We start from the raw sequence: 25,860 nt of genomic DNA, 5'->3' as shown, positions 1-25,860 counted from the left end.
TGGCCTCTAGATTGAAACCACCGGACTAAGTAATTTTCTATTTGTATTATTTAATGTACATTGAGGATTACTTAGTCTGGTGGTTTCAATCTAGAGGCACAGGTTGATGACATACAAATAAGACCACAATCGCAGTAAACAGGACACAATGTTTTTTTGGCCCAATAGGCCTTCTTCGGTGGTCACTAATACATAGATACACATATACACCAGATGTCAGGCTGTTATCTCAGTTTCTGTTGCCTCTGTTCCTTTGCTGAACCGTCCAGACCTCAAGGACAGCTCCACATACCAAAGCCTGGGAAAGTGTGCTCTGTTTAGGCTTTGGTGATGCTTTGTAATCTCCCGCTGTTTTCAAGCCTTATATTGCCAACTAGCTAGCAAGACACTCATAGCTGTCATTTTATCTTCTGTGCACTGTATCGCCTATTTGACCAGTAAAAGCCATCTGCTTGGATTCTAAATGTCTCTGTGGTGATTTCTGGTTCTTTGGGTCAAGAGCTCACATTATGACAGCTATGTCCTTCATCACCCTTTTCATCAGTCAGGCTGGAGCCCAGGAGGGTTCGCCTGCCACTCGGATGGGAGCTAAGACAAAGCTCTCCGAGTGAGTTTACCGTGCCTGGAGCCCCGTGTGGCTCGCCTGCCGCTCGGATGGGAGCTACTACAGAGCTCTCCGAGTGAGCCCGTTCCCGGTGGATCTGTTCCCCGGAGCAGGAGCTCTGGAAGGGTCTCCTCCTTGATACCTTCCTTTGGGGAAGCCCTAGACTACGTTCATCGGGCAGAAGTGGAACGTAGCCGCCTGACTGGACTTGTAAGGGCGTAGCGTGGAGGCCAGCGCCCGCCACGACCTCCTAGTGTCAGATTGTCTAGTGGAGGATGCTCAACTGGCCCGGTTGTGCGGAGCCGGGTTAAAAGTACTGGCAAAACGGATGGTTGCGCTCCTCCACGGAATGACCTAGACCACCTCCTCCCTAGACCACCGCTTCAATGGCCGGGATTGCTAAGCTGTCAACCCCCGTCTTTGGCGTCAACGCAGCGACCTTAGCGGTTCAGGTCCTGCCGCAACTGGATCTTCCGGATCAAGCCGGCTCTATGTCGGCATGGGAGCAGGAAGCTCTGCCACTAGTGACCACGACCCTGACCACCAAACTTGAAACGGATCAAGTTTTAGCGGATCGTAAGGGAACCAAAGAGGACTTGCACTATGAGGAAACTCTCTGGACTGCAAACTTCCGAATCAGCCAGCCCCGTCGCTTAGGTGATGCGGGCAAGGATATGTTTTTGCTCCGACAGCACAATCGGGAACACATAGACCGGGTGGCCCACTTGCAGGGTCAAATGCACGTTTTGCTTCACGACAACGACTGCTTGCAGCAGATACAAGCCGACCCGGATGGCTCGGCCCCAGCTCCACAACCAGGGTCTCCGGATCAGGCTCAACCGCAGCAACCTGCGGCACCTCTGGGCGGAACGCCCATGTTGCCAGTAACTCTAGCAGTGCCTGTGGTGCCAGGGGACCCCAGAGCTCCCGTCCTGCCACCCCCAGGAAGTCCAGGGGTTCCGTTGCTTGGATCTACACCAGCACCCGTACTACCTCCAGTTCCATGGAGACCACCCAAACTGAAGATCTCTTTTGCCGACTCGGCAGAGATACTACCTTGTCAGCGACCCAAGGTGAGGGGAGACCAAAAGCCTCCCCCCGAAGTCTCCGTTCCCTGCCCGCAGAGATCAGCACGGCCCCCTCGAGATCGCGAATCCCGATTCCAAAGGGGAGCTTGCCTCGTTTGCGGCGCGATGAACCACTTTGTTTCAGCATGTCCTCAACGCCTGGAACTCCCTCGACCGAATGCATTGCCCCGAGCTCGGGGACGACCTCAACGCAGAGGCACCGCGGCCACCCGCAGTACAGCACCGGGACGGCCCACACCCTCTGCACTTCCTACTTCTGCAGACCCCTCCGGGTCCTGGATTACAAGTGCCCCATTGGGGGACAATTCTCCGTCTTCGGACAGGGATCCTCCCTGGGATACCCTAGCATTAACCCTGGACTCGCTTCCTGACCTCTCGCAAAACCGGGGAAGGTCTCAACGCGGAGGCGCCGCGGCCGTCCGCAGTATAACGCCAGGTCGGGGACGACCTCAACGCAGAGGCACCGCGGCCACCCGCAGTACAGCACCGGGTTGGCCCACACCCTCTGCACTTTCTACTTCCGCAGACCCCTCCGGGTCCTGGATTACAAGTGCCCCAGTGGGGGACAATTCTTCGTCTTCGGACAGGGATCTTTCCTGGGATACCCCAGCGTTAACCCTGGACTCGCTTCCTGACCTTTCACAAAACCGGGGAAGGTCTCAACGCGGAGGCGCTGCGACCGCCCGCAGTACAACGCCAGGTCGGTTCACACCCTCTGCACTTCTGTTCAGAGACTCTCCCGATCTTCCTGTTTCTACAGACCCCTCCGGGTCTCGGATTATAAGTGCCCCAGTGGGGGACAATTCTCCATCTTTGGACAGGGATCATCTCCAGGATACCCCAGTGCTAAACCTGGACTCGCCTCTTGACCTGTCTAATAACCGGTCACAGTCTGCGGTGAATGGAACGTCCCCGCAGACCCCCGCAGTTTCTCCTGTAAAACCTACGAAACCGACGAAGGTGAAAGAAGTAGAAAGTACGGTGTATGTGGACGCAGTGTTACAACACTATAAAGGGGGTCCCCAACTGCCTGTCAAGGCACTTATTGACTCCGGTTGCGCTCGCACTCTCATCAATGAAGCCACATTTGCAGCACTCAAAGTCAAGTCCGAGGCTTTACCAGCCCCCGTCCATTTTGCCCAAATGGATGGGAGCCATTTCAAAGGGGGCCCAGTTGATCATCGCACTATAGGGGTGGCGATGGGAATTGGCTCCCACTGGGAGCAAATAGACTTTACCATAGCCCCTATCCGATTTGAAGTGGTCCTGGGAATTAACTGGATTAAAGGTCATAGTCCCAGTATAGACTGGGACACGAACACGATCTCCTTTGCCAACCCAAAATGCGACCAGCACCGACAGCAAGTTGCGGTGCTGTCTCCACCCGCTTCGGCATTAATCTTCGAAGTCCCATCACCGCCATCCCTCCCTGATGTATACCAGGACTTTGCTGATGTCTTCAACATTAAAGAATGTGATACCTTACCCCCCCACCAGGCCACTGACTGTGCAATTGAAGTGGTAAAGGACTGCACACTAACCAAGAGTAAAATTTACCCTATGAGCGCTTCCGAGCGCACTGTACTACGAGACTTTTTGGACAAAAACCTTGCCAGAGGGTTCATTCGCCCATCGAATGCCCCAAACTCAGCCCCTGCATTTTTCGTCTGAAAAAAGGAGGGCGACCTTCGCCTATGCATTGACTTCAGAAAACTCAATGCAGTTACTCAAGCCAACGCCTATCCTATACCACTAATATCAGATATTTTGGGGCAGTTGCAGGAGGGTCGTATATTCTCCAAGTTGGACTTAGTAGAAGCCTACTACTGGGTCCGCATCCGCGAAGGAGACGAGCCCCTCACTGCCTTCTCTAGCTGTTTTGGAATGTTTGAATTCCTCGTGATGCCTTTCGGGTTGAAAGGGGCCCCGGGGGTCTTCATGCAACTCATCAACGAAATCCTCCACGATTTGCTGTATCGCGGGGTGGTGGTTTATTTGGATGACATTCTTATTTATTCAAAAACCATGGATGAGCATGTAGTTCTGGTCCGAGAAGTTCTGCAGCGCCTGCGCAATCACCAACTCTTTGCAAAGTTGGCTAAATGCGAATTTCATCAGAGCAAAATAACGTTCTTAGGATACATAATCTCCCACCATGGCCTTAGCATGGACCCTACCAAGGTCCAATCCGTTCTCGATTGGACCCCTCCTACCAACCGCAAACAAGTGCAACAGTTTCTAGGTTTTGCTAATTTCTATCGCGGGTTCATCCCTAACTTCGCCCAAGTGGCGCTACCCATTACCGACCTGCTGAAAACCAAGGATAAAGAAAACTCGGCTACTTTACCCTCCGCTAAAATACTGTGGACTGATAAATGCCAAACCGCTTTTGTAGCCCTCAAACGCCTCTTCACTTCGGAACCCGTGCTACGGCACCCAGACCCGAATCAAATGTTCATTGTGCAAGTCGATGCCTCCGATGTGGCTATGGGAGGGGCTCTTCTTCAAAAAGGACCGGATGGTCTCCTTCACCCTTGCGCTTACTTCTCGAAGAAGTTTGCGCACTCCCAATTGAACTGGCCCATTTGGGAGAAAGAGGCATCGGCCGTTCACCATGCACTTACTCTATGGCGACAATTCCTGGAGGGGTCTAAAGTCCCCTTTGAAGTTTGGACCGATCACAAAAATCTAGCTGCCCTCACGGGGTCCCATAAATTGTCCGCAAAACAGCAGCGTTGGGCAGAATTCTTTGCTCAGTTTCGTTTCGTCCTGAAGCATGTCCCTGGGAAACAAAACGTTCTCGCAGATGCTCTCTCCCGGTTACCTCAATACCCGGCGAAACTCGATCGGCCAACAAACTCTTTATTTACACCCGCACAAAGAGAAGCCCTGCCTGTACTAGCTGTACAAACTCGATCCCAGACGCTGCCGCAACGGAAGCACGCAATAACCGGAGCGCAAGCTCCTCCAGCCCTACCGGCTGCCCAGCCGCCTCCGCAACCGAAACTCATGATGGCCGGCGCTCCCGCTCCTCCAGCTCTACCGGCTGCCCTGCCGCCTGCAGTCTGCACACCACCGCAAGTAAGCGCTTCCCCCTCGTCAACCCCCATGACTGCTCCTGATGCCACTATGACCAAGGGGGGGGCCCCCCATCTCCGAATCCTTCTTAAAGTCCCTTCGGGAACAATGCCTTATGGAACGCTCAGATCAAACCCTGCCTCCTGGTGTAATCGAACAAGGAGGCTCTTGGTACAAAGACTCGAAATTGTATGTGCCCAAAGCGCTCCGAAAAGACGTTTTACACTTGGCTCATGGAGTAAAGACAGCTGGACACTTTGGGTTCCTGAAAACCCTTCACCTGTTGCGCAGACAATTCTGGTGGGGGGGAATGCGTTCTGACATTGACTCTTTTATTCGCAGCTGTCCTGTTTGCGCCACAGTGAAACGTTCTCAAGGCAAGCCCCCAGGCCTACTGCAACCACTTGAAATACCCAACAGACCCTGGGAAGTGATTGCTATGGATTTTATGACGGATCTCCCTCTCAGCGGGGGAAAAACTGTATTATGGGTTATCACTGACTTATTTTCTAAGCAAATACATTTGGTTCCATGTGCGGGGATCCCCTCCGCTCAGAAGTTGGCCCGCCTCTTCGTGTCACATGTCTTTAGACTACATTCGTTTCCGCGCAAAATAATCTGCGACCGCGGAAGTAGTTTCGTTGCTAAGTTTTGGAAAGCTTTTCTCAAATTGGTGGGGGTGGAACAGGGGTTGTCTAGTGCATACCATCCCCAAACGGATGGTCAAACCGAACGTGTCAATGCTGTACTTGAATGTTATTTGCGCTGTTATGTCAACTACCACCAAGATGACTGGTTAGAACTGTTGCCTTTTGCAGAATATGCTTACAATAATGCTGTACATCAGTCCACAGGCTTCAGCCCGTTTTATGCGGTGTATGGACAGGACTTCGGTCCTATCACCCCGATAGAAGGTTTGGAGGGGGAGGGGGATGCCGACATTGCCTCTTGGGCACACACCCTCCGTACCACATGGCCCTGGCTGGTTAGCAACCTTGACCGAGCCAAGCGCAAATACAAGGCGCAGGCCGACAAGCATCGTTCCCCCGGGGGGGACCCGCAAGTGGGTAACCTGGTATACCTTTCCACCAAGAACCTGCGTTCCACCCGTCCGTGCCATAAGCTCAATGCTAAGTACATTGGCCCATTTCCCATCGTTCGCATCATAAATCCTGTCACGGTGGAACTGTCTCTCCCCAAAACCCTGAGGCGTGTGCACCCCGTTTTCCATATCAGCCTTCTAAAGCCCCATGTTGCTTCCCCGCAATGGCACCCGGAGCCGCCTCCTAAACAGCCCATAATGGTGGGGGGGAAAGAACATTTCGAAGTCTCTAAAATCCTGGATTCCCGCATACACCATGGAGTCTTGCAATACTTGGTCCGCTGGAAACACTTCCCCCCTGCCTATGACGAATGGGTTCGCGCACGGGATGTCTCCGCCCCCAAACTCGTCAACGCCTTTCACATTGCCTACCCAGACAGACCAGCCCCCTTGCAGAATGGGAGGGGGCCTTAAGGGGAGCAGGATGTCAGGCTGTTATCTCAGTTTCTGTTGCCTCTGTTCCTTTGCTGAACCGTCCAGACCTCAAGGACAGCTCCACATACCAAAGCCTGGGAAAGTGTGCTCTGTTTAGGCTTTGGTGATGCTTTGTAATCTCCCGCTGTTTTCAAGCCTTATATTGCCAACTAGCTAGCAAGACACTCATAGCTGTCATTTTATCTTCTGTGCACTGTATCGCCTATTTGACCAGTAAAAGCCATCTGCTTGGATTCTAAATGTCTCTGTGGTGATTTCTGGTTCTTTGGGTCAAGAGCTCACACCAAGAACAATTGTTGGTATATAAGCCAAAACAGGTGTTGATTAATTCTTACACATTTTATACTGTGTGGCCAATTGGTGACATAATTAGGGTAATGGTTCTTGTTCCACGATTTCCATGCTCACGTATAAAAACGTTTGTTTGTAAATTATATCTAAATTTGGCTGTTTATTCTTTCGTAGTGCATATGTATATCAACCAGCAATCAGTCACATCAGGCCGAAACACGTTTGGTCCTGTTTACAGTGATTGTGGTCTTCTTTGTAGGTCATCAGACTGTGGATATTTATTTGTATTATTTAATGTACATTGAGGACTACTTAATCTGGTGATTTCAATCAAATTAAAGACCTGTGTTTTTCATTTGTATTTTAAGTGCACTGTACAATAAACTGATTTATTTTGTTTAATTCATTTTTAACATCATTCCTGTTCAACCTTCATGGTACCTAACTCAATTTCTGAGATAGGTTTGTATCCCCTTTTTGGGGTGTTTCCCCCCAGAAGTGACATCATGCTTTTGATAATGGTGCCTCGCTTGTTTCTGCTCCCTGATCTGCTGCCAGTTGCAGGTCATGCCTGCCAATCTAAGTGTCAGGAGATTTCCTAAGAAGAAAGGATTACAACTGGTACACTCCTATTTCTTACCAGCAAGCACAATGGTTAAAGACCCATTCCTAGTTGAAGCTTCCCTGTTTACTTACCTCATGAAAGTTCTTGTTGCTATTAACTATATGTCACTACAGTTGCTGGAACCCACCAGGATTGCCAACACAAGTGCTGATGTACCTTCATCTCTAGCCTCAAATCTTATCTGCAGTTTCACACAACTAATTTGTATTGATATTACTTTTGTTTCCTAGCAAAGACCATGACTCTGGCATACTGAGCAGCCAACACACACACACACACACACACACACACAATACAGACACACACAAAGAGGTTCTACTCAGCAGAGAGGAAATCTTTACGAGGCCATACAACGATATGATTCTGTCTACCATCAACCACCATAAAAATGTATATTAGCATCAAAGTAATATTATAGCATTCAGAAACTTGTACAGAAGGCAGAATGGCAGCACTTCTGCCTGAAAGAGCAAAGGAATTGTCTCAGTGGGTCAGGATTTCCCACTATAATGACGCTATCCAAAGTACACAGTTGGACAGCAAATTTCTTTCTACTTGCCTAACATCTAAGAGGCATTAGGTGTGGCAAGAAAATATTAATGTTTCCCCCTTCAACATCACATACTTCCCTTTCAGAAAAAACAACTCAGTTTCCAAAACCAACCAGTAAGGTTGTGCATATCAATAAACCCAAACCGAAAATAAACCCGAAATTAGCCATTTTGGCAATATTCGTTTTTTTGTTTTACCAAATACCAAAATGTGGGAATAAAGCCAAAGGAGGATAGCTGATCGCCAGATCAGCTGAATAGGTATTTGGCTTTTTTCAGCTTCAGCTTTCCCCAGGATTTCCCTATTGGAATTTTTTTAATGAGTTCTGGGGGAGGCATTTTTGGAAGCAGAGTTCCAACATTTTCAGGGTAGCTTCAAGGAACTCTCCTTGCATGAACCCCAAAGTTTGGGGTTGGGTCGGGGGTCCAATTTTATGTGGGTCCCGAAGGGGTCACTCTCCCTCCTGCATAGAGAAGCATGGTAAAGTTTACAATGCTTCTCTATGGAGGGGGTCGATCCCTTTGGGGCCCCATAAAATTGGACCCCCCCTTGTCCCAAATTTCACCAAACTTTGGGGTTCATGGAAGGCGAGTCCCTTGCAGCTATGCTGCGAATTTGGTGACTCTAGTTTGAAAAATGCCCCCCCCCGATAATTTTAAAAGTACTTACTTTCCATACTCTGTAATGGCTGCCTGCTTCCTCACCAAAGAATGTGGAAAATTCAGTTTCCCATGAATGCTTGCAATGAGTTTTCCCACAAGGCAGAAGAGATAGAAGGTTCTTGTGAACACAGATAATATTTAAGGTTTCAGCAACAATGCTAGATATGGGTGAATGCAGAAACTACGGACCTGATCCTTTAAAAGAGTACAATTTCATCCAGAACTTTTAGTGATGCAACTCATTTGACATAATAACACTGGGTAAGGAATTTCCACTTGTGCTAGAACTCTGGCACAAGCAGACATGCAAGAAAAGTACTGTGGTAGCTACTTGCACAAAGTCGAACGTATTGCATCCCTTTTATGTTTCCACTTGCGCAAGATCCTGTGCAAACAATTTCTTGTCAGTATAATATACGGAAAGGAAAGTTCTAGATGTCACCCAAGATCTCGTGCAAGAGGAACTGTGCTAACACCATTTATGTTTTCACATGTGCATTGCTGGATCCAAGCCATCATGTTGAGAATTTTCCTGTACCCTACTTTCACTGGCTGCCACTGAGAGGCAAGAAACATAGAACGTGATGATGCCACCTCATGGGTTTTGCATTCCTAAACATTACCAGTGGAGAGAGGAGGCAGAGATACAGGTTGTTGCTTTTGGCTGTCACTGCATGTCAAACATGTCTAGTTATGACTTAAATGAGTGAATGGAGGGAATGATAATATTGTCTCATTTAGGAAATATATGAAAAAGGCTCACGTATCACAAGTTATCCCAAATGGATAGGGCACAGGAGATGATTCCAATAGGCCTTTTATGGAGGCTTCCCTTTCTGTGGCCATCAGCCATGCATGCTCTCAATGCGCCATGCTTGCTGCAACGTGCCCAGCGATTACCAATACTGGGAGGTTCTTCCACACCTCAAATTCAGAAGCCTGCCCCATTCCAAACCACTAGTGTACAGTCTATGTGCTCTACATTGGAGGAGGTGGAGAGAAGGGGTTGGCATTTCATAGAATCACAGAGTTAGAAGGGACCACCAGGGTCATCTAGTCCAAACCCCAGCACAATGCAGGAAATTCACAACTACCTCCCCCCTACACCCCTAGTGACCAGAAGATGGCCAAGGTGCCCTCCCTTAATGATCTGCCTAAGGTCACAGAATCAGCATTGCTGACAGATGGCCATCTAGCCTATTCTTAAAAACCTCCAGGGAAGGAGAGCTTATCAAAAGCCTTACTGAAATCAAGATAAACTATGTCTACAGCATTTCCCTGATCCAGCAAGGTAGTAGCTTTCTCAAAAAAGGAGATAAGATTAGTCTGACGTGACTTGAGAAACCCATGCTGGCTCTTAGTATTCAGATCCATCCTTTCTAAATGCTCAAGGACTGACTGCTTGATGATTTGTTCAAAAACTTTGCCTGGTATAGAAGTCAAGCTGATGGGTTGGTAGTTACCCAGATCCTCCTTTTCCCCCTTCTTGAAGATGGGGACAACATTTGCCTGCCTCCAATCTTCTGGCACCTCACCTGTTCTCCAAGACTTCTCAAAAATAATGGACAGAGGCTCAGAAATTTCATCTGCAAGTTCTTTGAGTACCCTTGGATGCAATTCATCTGGCCCAGAGGACTTTGTTTCATTTAAAGAAACTAGGTGTTTGTGCACTACCCCAATACCAATCCTTGGCTGCAAATTCCTCCCCTCATCATGTGTTCTGTTTATGCCATGTTGAGCACTGCTTCCCTCGCAAGAAAAGACTGAGGAAAAGTAGGAATTGATGAGTTCTGCCCTCTCTTCAAGTCCCCGCAATGGGCTTATTTCATCCTTGTTCTTATTCTGTACATAGGAAAAGAACCCTTTTTTGTTGTGTTTAGCATCTCTCGCTACCTTTATCTGAATGATATGATCCCTTATTTGCAAAAATCATCTTTCCACGCACCTGTATTGGCTGGCCATGAAATTTTGGTTCTGCTTTATGCAGATGACACAGCCTTATTATCAAGAACCGAAGTTGGACTCCGCAGAGCTCTAAATGCGTTTGTTGGTTACTGCTAATTTACTGATAGGAAGGCCTATCTTCTCTGTTGGTGAGAATCAAATCTAAGACAGCAGATTCCCTTGTTTCCCTGTCCACTTTCTGGAATAGGAAATTGTCAGGAAGACAAGTCAGGAATTTATTGGCTCTTGCATTTTTAGCAGAGTTGGACTTACAACAGATATCCGGGTAATTAAAATCTCCCATGACCACCATGTCCCGTTTCTTTGAGAACTTTGTAATCTCGTCTAGGAGTGTCTCATCCATGTCCTCTGCCTGGCTTGGTTGTCGATAGCAGACCCCCACCATAATATCACTATTATTTCTTACTCCTTTTATTTTTACCCATAGGTTCTCGACTATATTTCTGATCCGAAACAGCACTTGAAATTCCCTGTTTAGTTTCAGATTGGAAGTATTTCTGAGCCAATACTCAACAGGGAATTTTGGTTACTATTTCAGATTGGAACTATCCAAATGCATACCCCTAGTGGAGAGCGAGAAGTGATCAATTGCTTAACAAAAATTGCGGCAGGGACCCATCAGTCTATGATATATTCCATTGTATTTCCACTGTAATCAATGAAGAACATAAGCCACTCAGAGCGATCACAAAATTGTACAAGCTGAGTGTTTTCCTGGAGATCCCAGAGTTGGCCTTTATTCGTCTGCAATACAGCAGATTATAGATTACAAGTGTTTACTACTAATCCTGGGCAAAATATGCTCACTGTCTGCAAAAAAACCAATTCATCTTGGCATGCACAGTATCAGGCAGCCAAACGCTAGCTAATTTAATCAAATTAACTAACAGCCCACTCCTGGGGGGGGGGGGCGAATCCCCTCAGGAGGCAGAGTGACCTCGCCATCGGCGTAAGTATGTGTAATCATGTGATTACACATACTTACGCCGGCGGGGAGGCCAGGGCCACTGGTGGACGAGCACTGCGCCTTGCCCCTTCGCCGGTGCGGCCTCTCCGTGGCGCCGGCCACGGCGTAGAGAGGTGACACTGGTACAGCGGGGCGTTCCAGGGGTGGGATGGGGGGAGGAGCCTCCAGCTAGGCGGCTCCCTAACCCGTTTTGGCCTGGTACGTTGGTGCCGGCAACGGCGGTGCTAAAAAGCAGGCGCAACCTCGCTGTTCCCTATGGGGCAAAAAGCCCTGCTTGAAACGGCTTTTTTTCCTTCAACGGTGAAGGCGAAACGGCTTAGGAAGACATGCAGCTGCACCTCTTCCCTGCCGTTCCCCTACGCTGTCAGCTCAGGAATGGGTTGTTAGTATGTTTTATTTGCTAAAATCCATTCTGAAAGATAGAGAAAGGAGGGAGGGGATGATCAGAGAAAAAGGGTGTGTGTGACATGAAGCAACAGTACAATTTTCACTCAAAATGTTCTTATAAACTGAACACGAAATCTGCCCTCGATAGACTTTATTGCACAGCTGCCAATGCATGGAAATTCGTACAAATACGGATTCCATTTATTGGCTGTCATCTAATGCACCAAGCCCTTACACCAGCTGCCATGTATTACAACAAGAGATTCCTTCATATATCATAAAATCAGTCCCTGAGTGAGACATAAAATCAATTTTGCACTTTGGATTGCTAAACCCAGGCTGTGCTTGATTTACTTCAAGGGATGTCTACACCCAGCTCAGAAAGGTGTTGCTTTTCAGACATAGCTACCACACATGTGATGTCAGAACAAAAACAGGGAAAAGGTTATTAGGAGTCAGGATCCCAAGTAGATACATGGAGGAGGTTATTCATCGTGATTTCAGCTCAGCAAAAGCTTATTCTCTGCATTTTGGACAATATGTTATATCCTGACCAGAGGGCACTGTATTATCCAGAGTGGAGAAAATAAATCAATGAAATAATGTCCACTTGATTTACTTGGGATCCCAATAACAAACAATCCCCTCTTCTTCAGCATGACTGGACAATCTGAAAGTGACCAGGGGAGTACAGAAAGGAGCCTTGTGGTACGGAAAGGACCTCTTTTGACCCCACCCCCTAACTGAAGCACCAGTTAATCTTGCAAAATGACTTCTTGTTTACAAGGGAGTTTGAGAAGCCCTTAAAACTCAAAATGGAAAATTAGCGTAGTTAAGGAAGTGTCTAAAGACTCTATATACTTAGAAGGTGTTTTGCAGTTTTCTCCTGCAAAGGTATTTCTCTGAACGGAGGGTAGTTCTGAGTAATTTAGGAAATTGGGAAAAGAAGAATCATAGCTGTAGTGTCAAAGAGCCAGGTAGCAGATGCCCTCCCAGGTGAAGTCCTGGGTTCAAAATGGAACCTAAGAGACATTTGCCTGAAAGACTAAACTCTCCCCCTGCCTAAAGGCCAACAAAAGGTACCCACAAAGAATACAGAGCTACAGAATGAATGGTAGAACTGCCACAGTACCCCTATTTCCTGTGCTTAGAAATCCAAACCACTTTATCCTTCTTTGTACAGTCCTCCAGAGTTTCCACACATTGGCTAACATTTTGATTGTAGTATTTACATTGCATTTTTATGTTGGTAGCCACTTCAGTAGCCTTTGCACGATGAATTTGGAACACCACAAATAAACATAACTCACTTCAGAGGACTATCCTCAGGCTACATGTATTGTCCAGATGTGTCCCATATGATATAGGATGCTTTGGTAATTCATAGACAGTCTTACCCTTGTTTTGGCGTCAATTTTTCCTCCTCTATCAAGTAGCAGTTTAACCATGTTGGTATTCCCTCGCTTCGATGCTACATGTAATGGAGTGATATCATTCTGTGGGAGACAAAAAAAAGCAAACCCACACAACTTAATTTAATTCCAACACCCATCTTCCTTCACTTGAACTAAATCTGTTTCAGATTGTGCTTTCCATTATTATTATTATTATTTTGCAAAGTTAGATCAGGCTTCTTCACTGTAGTTCCTTCTATAATGCAGATGTGGTGTAGTGTGTACAGTGGTTGGGGGCTGGGTTCAATCCCTGTTCAACAAATAAGTCCATTTGTTGTAACAAAAAATATAAGGACATATTGAAAACTCTTTGAGAAAATGAGGTTCTCCTCATTTTCTCAAAGAGTTTTCAATATGTCCTTATATTTTTCGTTACAACTCTGTAAGACAGCTTACCATGCAATTCAAAGAATACGTTCTTCGGAGTAAGCATCATTGAATACACTTGAGTACAATTCTGAGCAGACTTGCTTAGGATTGCTGTCTTAGACTGTGAGGCCATGATTTGCCTCAGACAGTCTAGCAAGCTACCATGTGGATTTCTGTCTAGTGCTGGCATCTGATGATAACTTCTTGCAGGTGAGTATAATAGCAGCATTGCTTCAAAAACTTGCAAAACTTGTCAGATCACCGATGACAGCAGGACCAAAAAAACAACAACCCAGAGTGACAACAATACCTCTCTTATTCTTCCACCAACTTCATTAAAAAATTCTCGTTTGTCTACTATTTCCAAACTTAGCTCTCTATCTACTGCATCAGTTCTTGGCAAACATGTAGAACGTTCTCTTGGAAGAGCCACTGTCCTCATACCACCAACCAATTGGAGCTCCACAAGACAAAACCCTCTACTATCTGTTCATCTGATTTCAGAAGGGAAGAACTGAACATAATTAGGAAGTGTTAGGGCTGGAGCATGGAGGACGGAGTGATCAGTGATTGAACCGATCTGACGAAATCCCTGGTCCCTAAAAATGAACATAATGGGACTTTCTCATCACTCAGGCAACAGACACTCCCCCACATTCTGTTTTCACCTCTCCTTTCTTAAGTTTGAATAAAATGTAAAGCAGTATAAAAATAGCAATGAAAATGATCTATCAGCCTAAAGTTTGAGCACAGTGTTTTTAGCATAGCAACTTATTTCCCTACATTTCTAGCAACTGGAAAAAGTAACATATATATTTTTGAAGGGCAAAGCAAACCCCAGACATCTTAGTGCCTGAGGTGCAAAATGAAAATGGCTGCCTACCCATGCTAATTGTCTGGGGCACAATTCAGGAAAATTAAGTGTCATTAAAACAAATGGGAGCTATGTTAGGGCAGAACTATGTTCTTGTACAGTTCCCGTTCATTTCAAGGGGACTTGTATGGAACCCCCCCCCCAAGAGACTGAGCCCCATGGGTCTTTCACTCTGTCACTTGTCATGGCTTTCAAAATCCGTCAACTGATGAGGCTGCTTCCTCTTGCCACATGGCAGGGGTCCTCTGATGAGAGGCTGTAAACGTTTACAGACCACAAGTTTGCAAAACAATCTTCATCAACTTGGAATTCTGTTTAGCAATGCAACCATATGCAAATGTGCTGAACATTCAGGGCAATTATATAACGGACTCGCTCATGCATAAAGATCCAAGATGTAGCAGGATGCTCTATGCAGCCTGCCGAATTGCCTTAATGGCAAATAAAAATAATGAAACAAATTAAAATGGAAAACACACAGGCCCAAAACAGGGATGACAATAACAGTTTTGAGTTATGCCCTCGGTTATGTTCTGGAGAGGCATCACACAGCCAGCAGCATAACAGCGACTTCCTGATGAATGAGCCAGGCCGGCTAAGTAAGAACAGGAAGACATCTGTTCTGTGGCTGGCAGTATTAAGGATGTAGTGAATGCCTTGAAACCATGCACAACCTGGTCAAGGGGGTGTGCTGATCAGCAAGCATTTCTTCCAAACCAGATCTACACTGATGCCATAAACCAGGAGTGTCGAACTCAATTGTTACAAGGGCTGGATATGACACTTGGCTGGGCCATGCCTCGCGAGCCCATATCAAGAGTAGGGTGGTGGTGGCTGCCTCGGCTGCCTCGCGGGCTAGATAAGAACTCTCAAGGGGCCAGTTCCGGTCCGCGGACCTTATGTTTGACACCCCTGCCATAAACCATGCCTGCAATAGTGAGTCAGGCTGTCTTGTACTTGACTAATAAGGGTGCCACAAGCCATGACTTGCCTACTGTTTGATAATGAATGTTCACCTTCCCTGCATCAGACAAAATTCAGACTAGTACTCCAAAATACACTTGACATTGTAAGAGGATGTAAGGATGGAGATCATATCTCTCTGCTCGCTCAAGGGCATTACAAGCCATAGCTATTAGAGACAGAAAACACCAGGCAAAGAGATGCTCGATGCCTCTTCTCCCTTTCTCTCCTAAATTAACATCATAATTAAGCTACTCAGAACTAGTACTTTTCCCCACACACACTTACATTGTCCTGCAAAACACTATAGACCCTGATGGTACTATAATAAACAATAATCAGATCCATTATCTTAACCGGGCAGGACACAATTCCACAACATTAAATCAGTATACTATCCAGCATCTTGTCCACCAGTCCACAAAACAGCACAATATCCTTGAAAATAATCAACATTATGGCTTTATATCCTTGAAAATAATTAATATGATAGTTTTGGGTGAGCCAATATGGGGCTTGCAATGCCATCCTAAGCAGAGTTACACCCTTCTAAATCCATTGAAGTCAATAGGCTTAGAAGACTTCTGTTTAAGACTGTACTGACTGACACTGAATTGTAAACCTGGAAGCCTCTGGCATGAGCTCTCTGTAGCTCCAAACAATCTACTCCCACCCACCCACTCCAGTAATATGGGGATAATCATACCAGTCTACCTTACAGATTTGGTGTAGAAATCAGTGAGAAACTATACATAAAGTAATTTGGACTCTCTAAGGTGCAGTGTAAAGGGGAATATATAATAAACATGTTCCTCTGATACTGGAGAGAATAGGTATGCATCATGATTAGTATCCATGGATAGCCCTATCCTCCATGAACATGTCCACTCTCCTCTTAAAGCCTTCCAAGTTGGTGGCTATCACCACATCCTGGGGCAGGGAGTACCACAATTTAACTATGCGTGTGAAGAAATACTTCATTTTATCTGTTTTGAATCTCTCACCCTTCAGCAGATGACCCCGTGTTCTAGTATTATGAGAGAGGGAGAAAAGCTTCTCCCTGTCCACTCTCTCTCACCCCCAGATCCAGGTGACTGATGAACAGGTGGAAAAGCACCTCTGCATCAAGTTAATATTTCCCAATAATTTATCAAAGTAGTGAAATGGTGATCTTTATATTGTTGCAGTTTACATGAATTCTGATCTGTATTAATCTGTATTAGAGGTTATAAATGTGGAACAGTGGATGCCTTAAGTGAACACCTTAGTTTTAAGTTTATATCACAATATGTGTAATTAATTCATTGAATAAACTACTATGAGGTGACATCTGCTGGTTTAGAAGACTTAAAGAGGTTCGACAGATTCATGGAGTTGGAATGGTCCATGAGCAGCAATTAGATATGATCACCAAATAGAACCTCGATGTTCAGGGACCTTTTTTGGGGTGGCTGTTGCCTCTATTCCCTGCTGGTGGGATTCCCTAACTGACTAATGTGGGAAACTGGCCATCAGACTAAAGAAACCTCTGGTGTGATCCAGGAAGCCTTTTGTTTTATTCTTATGAAAGGTACAGGGTAAGTAGTTATCCTATCCTCATTTATACAGAGGGGATTAAAAATATTCAGTGAGTCCACTGCTTTCTCTGCAAGGATTGGGCCACTGTGGAAATTACTTGCATTTTTTTGTTTCAGATTAGCTGAAATATTTTAAACATTTTTTTCAGTTTAGTAGTTTTTGAGAGAGAGTGTCTCACTTAATTCAAAGGGGCTGATTTCCAGGTGACTTGTGTATCACCTATATTTAATTGGTAGTGCATGTCAGTGTTCTGGCTAAGTCCTTTGGCCAGGGAGTCTTTCTGATTCTTCTTCTTCTTTTTGCACTGTATCCCATTGCAACGTGCACTGTGTAAATCATAAATTAAGTAAAATCTATTCTTTAATAATCCTGTCCCTTGTCCTTTAACGGTTCCTACCTAATCGACAATTAATCCATTCCATTCGGTTCACAGTATTAGAAAGCCAAGTGATTTATTTTGTTGTGATATTTGTTTGGAACAGCATCATGGGGCAGCAGATGGAATTTTTGTCTGAAAGCCGATGGTAGTTCTTGGTGGCCCTGATGGTACTACATGACCTCCAGTGGCAAAGCTTTGTTCAACCAATTAAATATAATTTCACTGCATATTTGGGATCCTAGCGAGGATTAAGGATATAGACTACAGTTGGTGGGAACCATGGTTCAGCATTATGATTTCAGAAGTCCTTTAGAAGTCCTAATTTAAGGGACCTTCCTGCTGAAAAATAGCAGTATCCTAAAAATTAGTACTTACCCTTGCTGTAAAGTCCACAGCAGCACCACGATTTAAAAGCAGTGTAGCCACATTAATATTTCCATAGTGGGCAGCTATGTGGAGGGGAGTAAAGCCGCTCTGAAAGAAAAGAAATAAGTGCACACACAAAGCAAAATACCAATTATTTTTTAATATCTCCCAGCTCCTGTAATATTCATTTAGCAGCACAAATTGATTCTAGGAAGCAGAATATGTCCAGAGCAATCATCCATTCTATTCTAGTTTTTCAGTCACAGTATATCTTAACAATACCTGAAGACTACAAATACGAATATTCTAAGCAAAAAGAAAAGAAATTACCATGCCTAGCCTGGGAGAATAGGAGGAAGATAAGATGTTTGGCTATTGCAAAATAATCCCCCACCTAAAAATATTTTGATAAAATGAAAACGTTACCCTTTCTTTAATTTGATAGATCAATTTCTCATTCGAAATATCTACTCATGATCAGTATTTTAATATCCTTGCAAGTTAAGTAGATCTTAGAGCTTCCTTGCAGGAGTTCAAATGAAGTCACTTGATATTAATTGCTGAATAATTTCATAAATTCAAATCAGATACAAATTAAAACATCAAAGTCCATTTTATATGTGATGGTTTCTTTTAAAAAATAGGTTTCCTTCTACGAAAGATAAAAAGATTGATCTCCCACAGTGAGCAGTCACACTGGGCTAACGTTGCAACACTCCGACTCTAAGTAGAAAGTGTCTAACCAATTATATCATTTCAGTAACCTGCAGTGCAATCGTGAGCAGAGTTACACTGTTCTAAGCCCTTAGGTGTCAATGGCCTTGGAAGGGTGTAACTCCATGTAGGACTGCACCATTGTTTTCATACTTTAGCCATTTTAATTCCTTGCTTGAAAAATGCTCAAGAATACATGCAGCAATTCAACCAGTCCCTGCAATGTGTGAAACCTGAGAGGGAACTGGACGCGTTTCTAAACTCCTCAGCAAGCCCCTTTAGCCATGCCAGTTTTCGCTGCTCCAGTCTGGAGAGAGTTCACACATTTGTGTGTCACTTAGAGGAAAAATAACAACATTCCCTTTGCTGACACTGACCAGAAAGTGTCATGCAGGAGCCTACAGGACACGAGTCCTGGATGCAGAAGTGGGTCAGGGATGTCTGCAGCTCTTCACACAGCTGATAAAACAAGGATAATCACATTGGAAACCTGGGTGCTTTCCTCTTAGGCAAAAAATGACAACTTTTCTGCGGACACAATCCGTTTCCCAAAGGAAGCTTACTTGCGCACTTTTCAAAATGCCTGTTCCAGCTGCAGAAAACCCTGGGAACTAAAACTACATTCTCCTCTAGCACATGCTACATTCTGGACTCTAAAGCAGGTCTCTAAGGCTTCTAAAAAAGGCAATGCAGAGAAGAGAAGGAAGAAATGATGCAGCTGCTGTACGTTGGTGGAAGAGTGACAATGCACATATATATATATATATATATGTACATATATAATATATATTTAAGATATACCTCAGTTGTTCTATTCACCATCATCTAGGTTTACACATTTGGAAGCAAAGAAGGGGGAAAAAATGAGCGGTTAGTTCTCGACCGGTGATAATGGATGCAGAAAGCTTCGTGGCTGCTGGACGGAAGCTACGAGACAGGCACAGAAGGAATGTGAGGCTAAATGGAGGGCAAATGGCAGGTGGGGAGGGTTTTTGTTGTTGTTCAAACATGAATCGGGATGCATTAGAAATGAGAGTTCCTCATTTTCCCATGGGAGAATATAATCAAGTTCCAAGAAATCCCTTATTTCATTTCAACCTTCAACTCTATGCCTATCTTTCAGAAGGTAAAATAAAACATATTTGCCATGTCTGTGCCATAGAGATCACTTGCACATACATTGCGAACAAGGAACAAAACCCATTTGTTTGCCATTTGCTTTCTTGATTTCAGTTCCAGATGTTGGCTTTAGGATCTTTTGCTTATCCATAGGCCAGCAAAAGTTCCTTCAGCCTCAGAAGCCTTCCTCCAATTTAAGTGGCTCTTCAGTGGCAAAGGAAATTCTTCCATAGGTTGGAAGAAGGCTTCAGTTTAGTTTGCTGGAGTTGTTGGATACACTCCAATGGCATCTAACCACTTAGTTCCGCCAACAAAACAGCATTTCTGCTTTCACAAGAGGGGTCTGAGATTTTCACCAATTCCTACTTCCCACTGTAGACACTTCATTTTGCCCTCTGTACTTTTATTAAAGGCCTGCTGATCCAAGTACAAAACGTTGGGGGATTGGTAGGCTGCGGCAGAAGGAGGAAGTGGGGAAGTCCCATTCTGCAAATTTTGTAGACGGTTGGATACTCACTACTAGCCTTTGTTTTAAAAAGAGAATGCATCTTTGTTTCCATTTCTGGCTGTTGTCATTCTTTTCTCAAGACAAGATACAACCCCAAAACAGATCTGCACAACTCGTGACTCACTGAGCTGAATTCAGCCTACCAACCATCTATGGCAATCCATCAAATGAGTGATGACGAACCTCCAAATGTTGCTGCCTTCCTGAGAATGAAAAACTAAGGGAGGGGAGATTGCCAAATGCCTGGCACTGCAGTGCATGGCTGGCAAGCTAAGCTTGGTTTGGTGGCTCTTGAAGGACACAGGGTGACCTAAAACAATGCTAAATTAAACTGTAGCAGCGCAACCTGAAATAGACCCGGCTTGTCTTATGTAAACCACTCCATTCACTAGCAAAGAGGAGCAGAGGTCTTATATCCATCTCACAGCTGGTTTATTTTTCGCAACTAACCTTGGACTCCACATCTGCATTATGGTCGTTCTGCAGCAGCAGGGCAGCTGCCTTTGTGTCATCCTTGCGTGCAGCAATGTGAAGAGCAGGAAGACGGACTTTCCCCTTGGTGTCATTTTCAAGCAACAAGGAAACCACCTGGTCGTGGCCCTGTTGAAGGGCGACTGCCAACGGGGTGAAGCCATCCTATCAAACAAGCAACAATCAGCAGATGTTGATCCAAGGGGCCATTATTTGCATGCCTAGTGGACAGGGCTGTATGCATGTACATTGCAATCCACAAGAGTTCAGAAAAAGCAGAGAAATTAGCTTACTGACAGTCTCACCTGGTTGTAAAGGTATGCTTCAAATTGTGTGGTCAACGCCTGATAAAATGAAACTCCGTAACTCCATTCTAACTGGCGAGGGAGAGGAGTCAGTCATGGAATGTTGACAATCAGAGCAACTTTGGATATCTCAGGTTGCTTCCATATGTGGGGTGATTCCTCATTGTGCTCTCACAGCAGCAAAGGAAGGGTCAACATGGGGTAATTATCTGTGGTATGGTTGTGGATGTGGCTTTAGACATAAATTTGGTTTTGGATACATCGTTAGATCTGTCAGCAGCACATTTTTTGCTGGGCCTCTTTTCAATTGGTGGATCACTTAGGAAGGGGAACCACTTATGGATTCTATGGGCAACAGCAAGAGCCAAAAGACTAGCCCTTCAGTGTTGGAAATCCAATTCTACTCCATGTATAGAACTTGGGCAAGAAGGGATGTTGCACTTAGCTAGAAAAGAGCATATAGTGTTTTCCAGAAGTGATGCATACAAGAAACATGAGGACCTTTGGCCAAGCTTTTTGCAGCTATATGGCTTGGTTGATCAGTGGATTTCTTTTGTGGAGTTAGATGTTTGTTGGGAATTTATGTTGTTTACTTTTAATAAACTATTTAAGAAAACAGCAAATTTAAAACATGACAAGATTTCTTTTCATAAAGAAAAATGCATGCTTCAGAATGCTGCATCAGCACACAGACTATTAATTTCAGTGGGACTGGAAGTTCAGGGTTCAGGCAACCAAACAAATTGCTGAGTCAAGAGTTGCACTAGGGTTGGCAACAAATTCTGAGTAAACAGCACTGAAAGTGAAATTGGCACAAAAAATGTAAAAATGGATGCTGACATTGTAGAGAGAATTATCAGAATGTTCTGAATGTTCGTTACAATGAACCAAGTAAGCCAACTGTGGGCACTTAAAACAGTTAATATCGTTCACACGTATTCAATATTTCCGCCTCAAGACTGCAAAATCTATATCGACTTACTGCTACTATGAGCCAAACAAAGCATGCATCAGAAATCCATCAACAGTTTATGTATCCAGTATAGACTACAAAATCCATGCTGCAGTCCACATCTGAGCAAAGGATACATGCATGAAAACAACTGAAGTCAGTAACCAGGCAATTGTAAGGCAGGATGCACAGCACAAAACACAAAAGGGCAGCTATACTTTCTGTGCAAAATTGTGGAACAGGACCAGAAATAGATTTCAAGGGAGTTTGGCCTTAGGCACAATTTCACACTGTATAACAATTTTGTAGAATTTATGTTCATTGTTCCTTGCGTCTGGAGGAACTATGCAGCCCTACATCTCCATAGATGTCTACGGCATGATCTATACATGACTTTTTGGAAGAAGGTGTAAACCTTTACCTCTGTGGCAAGACTCTGACTTGCCCCATTGTCAAGAAGAAATTTAACCACTTCCAGGTGATTTTCTTGAGCCGCCATGTACAATGGTGTGAAGCCATTCTGAAAAAGAAGACACAACAGAATAAGCCTTTAAAAAAAACCCTAAAATCTTTATCAGATGATAATCTTGATCCTTTACTTTTGCATCATTTAGAGCTTGGTTTATGCACGCTGCAGAATGGGGTGGTAAAATGGACTGCAAATGCGAGACAATTTTTTTCTTCTAGTCTTAGTTTTATTGTTAGAAAATACAAAGAAAAACAGAACATCACAATTAAACATGAAAAAATACATAAATTACACAGACCAAGGAAAAAACTAGAAACAAGACTACAAAGACCAAAGAGAGAAACCCTGCATGAACTTCATTTGCTAACCCCAATGTGGGCATCAATATATTCAATTAAATTATCTGCTCATTAAGACATAAAATATTGGTTTACCTAATTAAATGACTTATATTACAGTCAGAGGTTTCCCCGAAATAAAGTAACGAATTACCTTATTGAATTCTTCCTTCACCTTACAACCTTGAATTACTCTGATATTGGAAGTAGTTTTTTCCAAAATCATAGTCATGTTTATTTTGTCGCCACCTGTCCAACGTCATATTTTCTGCCATTTTTCATTTTTTTAAAAACTTCAAACAAACATACAAAAAAAAGAAAAGAAAGAACTTTCTGCAAGTAGAGAATTAGCAGAGCAAGGAACGGTCTGTCTTTCTCCCTGAGGTGCTGTTAACTGGCAGGGAATGTTCTCCATGGAAGAAGGTGTTTGTGTGTGGGGATACAAAGGTAACAAATAAAACAAAAGCGGGTCAATAAGAGGAGAAACCCTTTCTATGTTAAAAAAAAATCTGATTTCAGTCTGTGAAGGCTCTGCCTGTGTGCCTGGGTGTGTGGCCAGTGCTGGCTCAGCAGCCAGAGCACAGCTGTTGACTTCGGGAGAACAGGAGAATGAGCCGATGTTGATAGAAATGCAGGGTCAGCTTCAGAGACGAAATCCACGGACGTTTTCACTGCCTTTCTGCTGACTTCAACACCCAATCTGGAATCTATGCTTCCCAAAGGAAAATGCAGCAATTGGGGCTCTCATCTATAGATTGGCCCTCCCTAAAGGTACAGCGGAGGATCATTTCACTCACTACTGCAGATACAAACCTGGATGTTGTACTGGGCATATGCCAAAACAGAGTTAGAGCCACTCGAACCTCTTTGATGAGTGTACCTGCATGATACATGTGTTGGTCACATTCACACATTGAGTTTTTTCTTTCTTTCTGAGACCCCTACTTAAAATATTTTGGGTATCCATCAAAAACTGTAACGTGAAGTGGCCCGCTGCAAGAATGAGCATCGTGGATCAAGGGGCACAATATCCAAAAAAAAGAGGAAGACCTACTGGCACTGATCGATCTGTTCAAAGAGTGTTTGGCCACTGCCTCTTTGCCAGATAACCACTGATGTGCTGCAGGATAGTTTCAATGGGCTCCACATAGGTTTCCAGTTAACCAGATTGGCAGGAGATGTTGAGATGGATAACAGCTGGAAAAAGTGAATGTATATCCAATGGGGCAGGGAACTGGGTAATGCAAAGGCACATCTTAAATACATAAGTGACTAGAATTGTGTTTTTTGCCAGCACAAAGTCAATCTGGGGGGAGGGGGCACAATCTATGTCCAGCAATCAATCAAAATAAACTCGGCTTGCTAAATAGGTTATTGATGTTTTTCAGCTTAAATTCCTTACACCTTTGGTGAATTCAGTTCCATAGAAGAACTCATCTTTGGGTCTTGGAACAAGCTGTGGTTCTGGCAGATTCAATCTTTGTCCCAGCACCTCCTATTTTAATATTAATATCATTGTTCTTTTTTAATGTGGCTTTTATCAATATTTAAGGCATTGTAATTTCCCAGTTGCTTCACCATGGTTTGAAATGTTACCATATTTTAATGGTGAGTTATTTGTTTTGTGAGGTGCACTTGTGGGCCTAGTTCAGGCTGAGAAGCCGGACATAAGCCAGTTAAATGTAATGGCATAGATCAGGGGCCCCAACATTGTGTCTGTGGGTCCCACTGCACCCACTGACACCCTGGAGCCTGCCAAGCATTTTTAGGAAGTGGGTGGGGCCAGGTAGGGCTTTTGCCCAGCAAGGCTTCTGATTGCCCATTGGAGATGTGATTGGCTGATCAGATTTTTTAAAACGTTGCTTTGGTAGCAGCTACCACCACAGCAGAAAAATCTTCACTGTGTGACTGAGGTTCAGCTGTGGAAATCATTTTGTGGCTGGCTTAGGGTTGCCAGCCTCCAGGTGGTCCCTGCAAATATAAAGGCTCAGTGCTGTAAGAATAATTGGAGCAACCCAAGACAGCACTATAAACAAAATTCTTATGCAAAAAGTGAATTTTATAGTGGTGGCTGAAGATCTCCTTGGATTACGATGGTCTTCAAGCAACAGAAATAAGTTCTCCTGGAGAAAATGGCTGCTTTGTAAGGTGGACTCTATGGCATTATAGTCTGCTGAGGTCCTTTGACTCTCCAAACTCTACCCCCAAAATCTCCAGGAATTTCCTAACCTGGAGCTGGCAACCCTAGGCTGGCTCCACCTCCTGTGGCAGCCATTTTGTGGCAGTCATTTTGTTGCTGCACCTACCATGCTGTGTCAAAATTCCAAAGGTGCCTGCAAGCTCAAAAAGGTCGGGGACCCCTGGTATAAACCCACTGCTCTCCCACCATGTTGCACCTTCTGGGATCCACTACCACTCACCATCCCATCAAGAGAGATCCCTATCCAAGCTCCTAGTATAGCAAAAATGGGAGTGGCATTGTTCAAAGAAGTCTGGGGAAGAACAGGATTCTGGGTACTGCATGGTGAACCTCAAGAAGGCCTTGCTTTGACCTGAGTGGTCTGGGGCATCTCAGCGCACCCATGACAGATCACAGTGTCAGGGCAGCGAGGATTTTGCCCAGATTCCTCCATCTCCTATTCTCCACATGGGGAGAGAACAGTTCAATGCTAAGGTCATCAGTGTATTTTAATGTGCATGAATGCTTCTTTCCAGTTGTAACATTTTCACATATACACATCCCCTTTATGATCCAAAACACTGTATCAAACTAACTGTGCTATTCAAAATAATTTCATCCCATTCATAAAATAAGGAATGTGATATAAATTTAGTAGAGTGTAATTTGTTTCAAATTATCCAAATTAAAAGTACCAAAATAGTGTGAAAGAAGTATTATTCTACATCACTTTAAACCATCCATTTCATAAATTAATTTGATAAATCAAGGACATTTTCAGTGGAGGAAGGATGGTTTATCCCATTACTATTGTGCACACATTATTATAGCAGCCTTCATTTCATAAGAATTTCATTTTGGCATTTGCAAGCATTAACATAAAGTTAATATAACATAAAAGAATGGTGAAGTGCTCTTTTCTGGATGTATCTCTGATAATGGGGTAATATGAACAGAAATTCTCTCCTGTTCTATTTTTATCCGTTGCCAGTCCAGCCAGGCAGTAATGCAAGTCTGGACAACAGTGAGCCTCAGGAAGGTTTTGATGTGCTATCTTCTACGTAAG

At 44.4% G+C, this 25,860-nt stretch overlaps 1 protein-coding gene across 1 annotated transcript in view; it reads right to left on the bottom strand.

Moving 5' to 3' along the window:
* ANK3 (ankyrin 3) overlaps positions 1-25,860 on the bottom strand; it is a 301,245-nt gene that overhangs the window by 168,400 nt on the left and 106,985 nt on the right. Inside the window, exons 5-8 of the mRNA XM_056849508.1 lie at positions 22,230-22,328; positions 20,531-20,716; positions 17,749-17,847; positions 13,154-13,252 (exon numbers count right to left, since the gene is read on the bottom strand). Coding sequence (XP_056705486.1) covers positions 13,154-13,252; positions 17,749-17,847; positions 20,531-20,716; positions 22,230-22,328 — 483 coding nt within the window. The remainder of the gene's footprint in view (positions 1-13,153; positions 13,253-17,748; positions 17,848-20,530; positions 20,717-22,229; positions 22,329-25,860) is intronic.

Source organism: Euleptes europaea, chromosome 5 (assembly GCF_029931775.1).
Source record: "Euleptes europaea isolate rEulEur1 chromosome 5, rEulEur1.hap1, whole genome shotgun sequence".
Classification (NCBI taxonomy): domain Eukaryota; kingdom Metazoa; phylum Chordata; class Lepidosauria; order Squamata; family Sphaerodactylidae; genus Euleptes; species Euleptes europaea.
The sequence above is the reverse complement of the archived record's forward strand: the minus strand, read 5'-3'. Positions and strand labels throughout refer to the sequence as shown.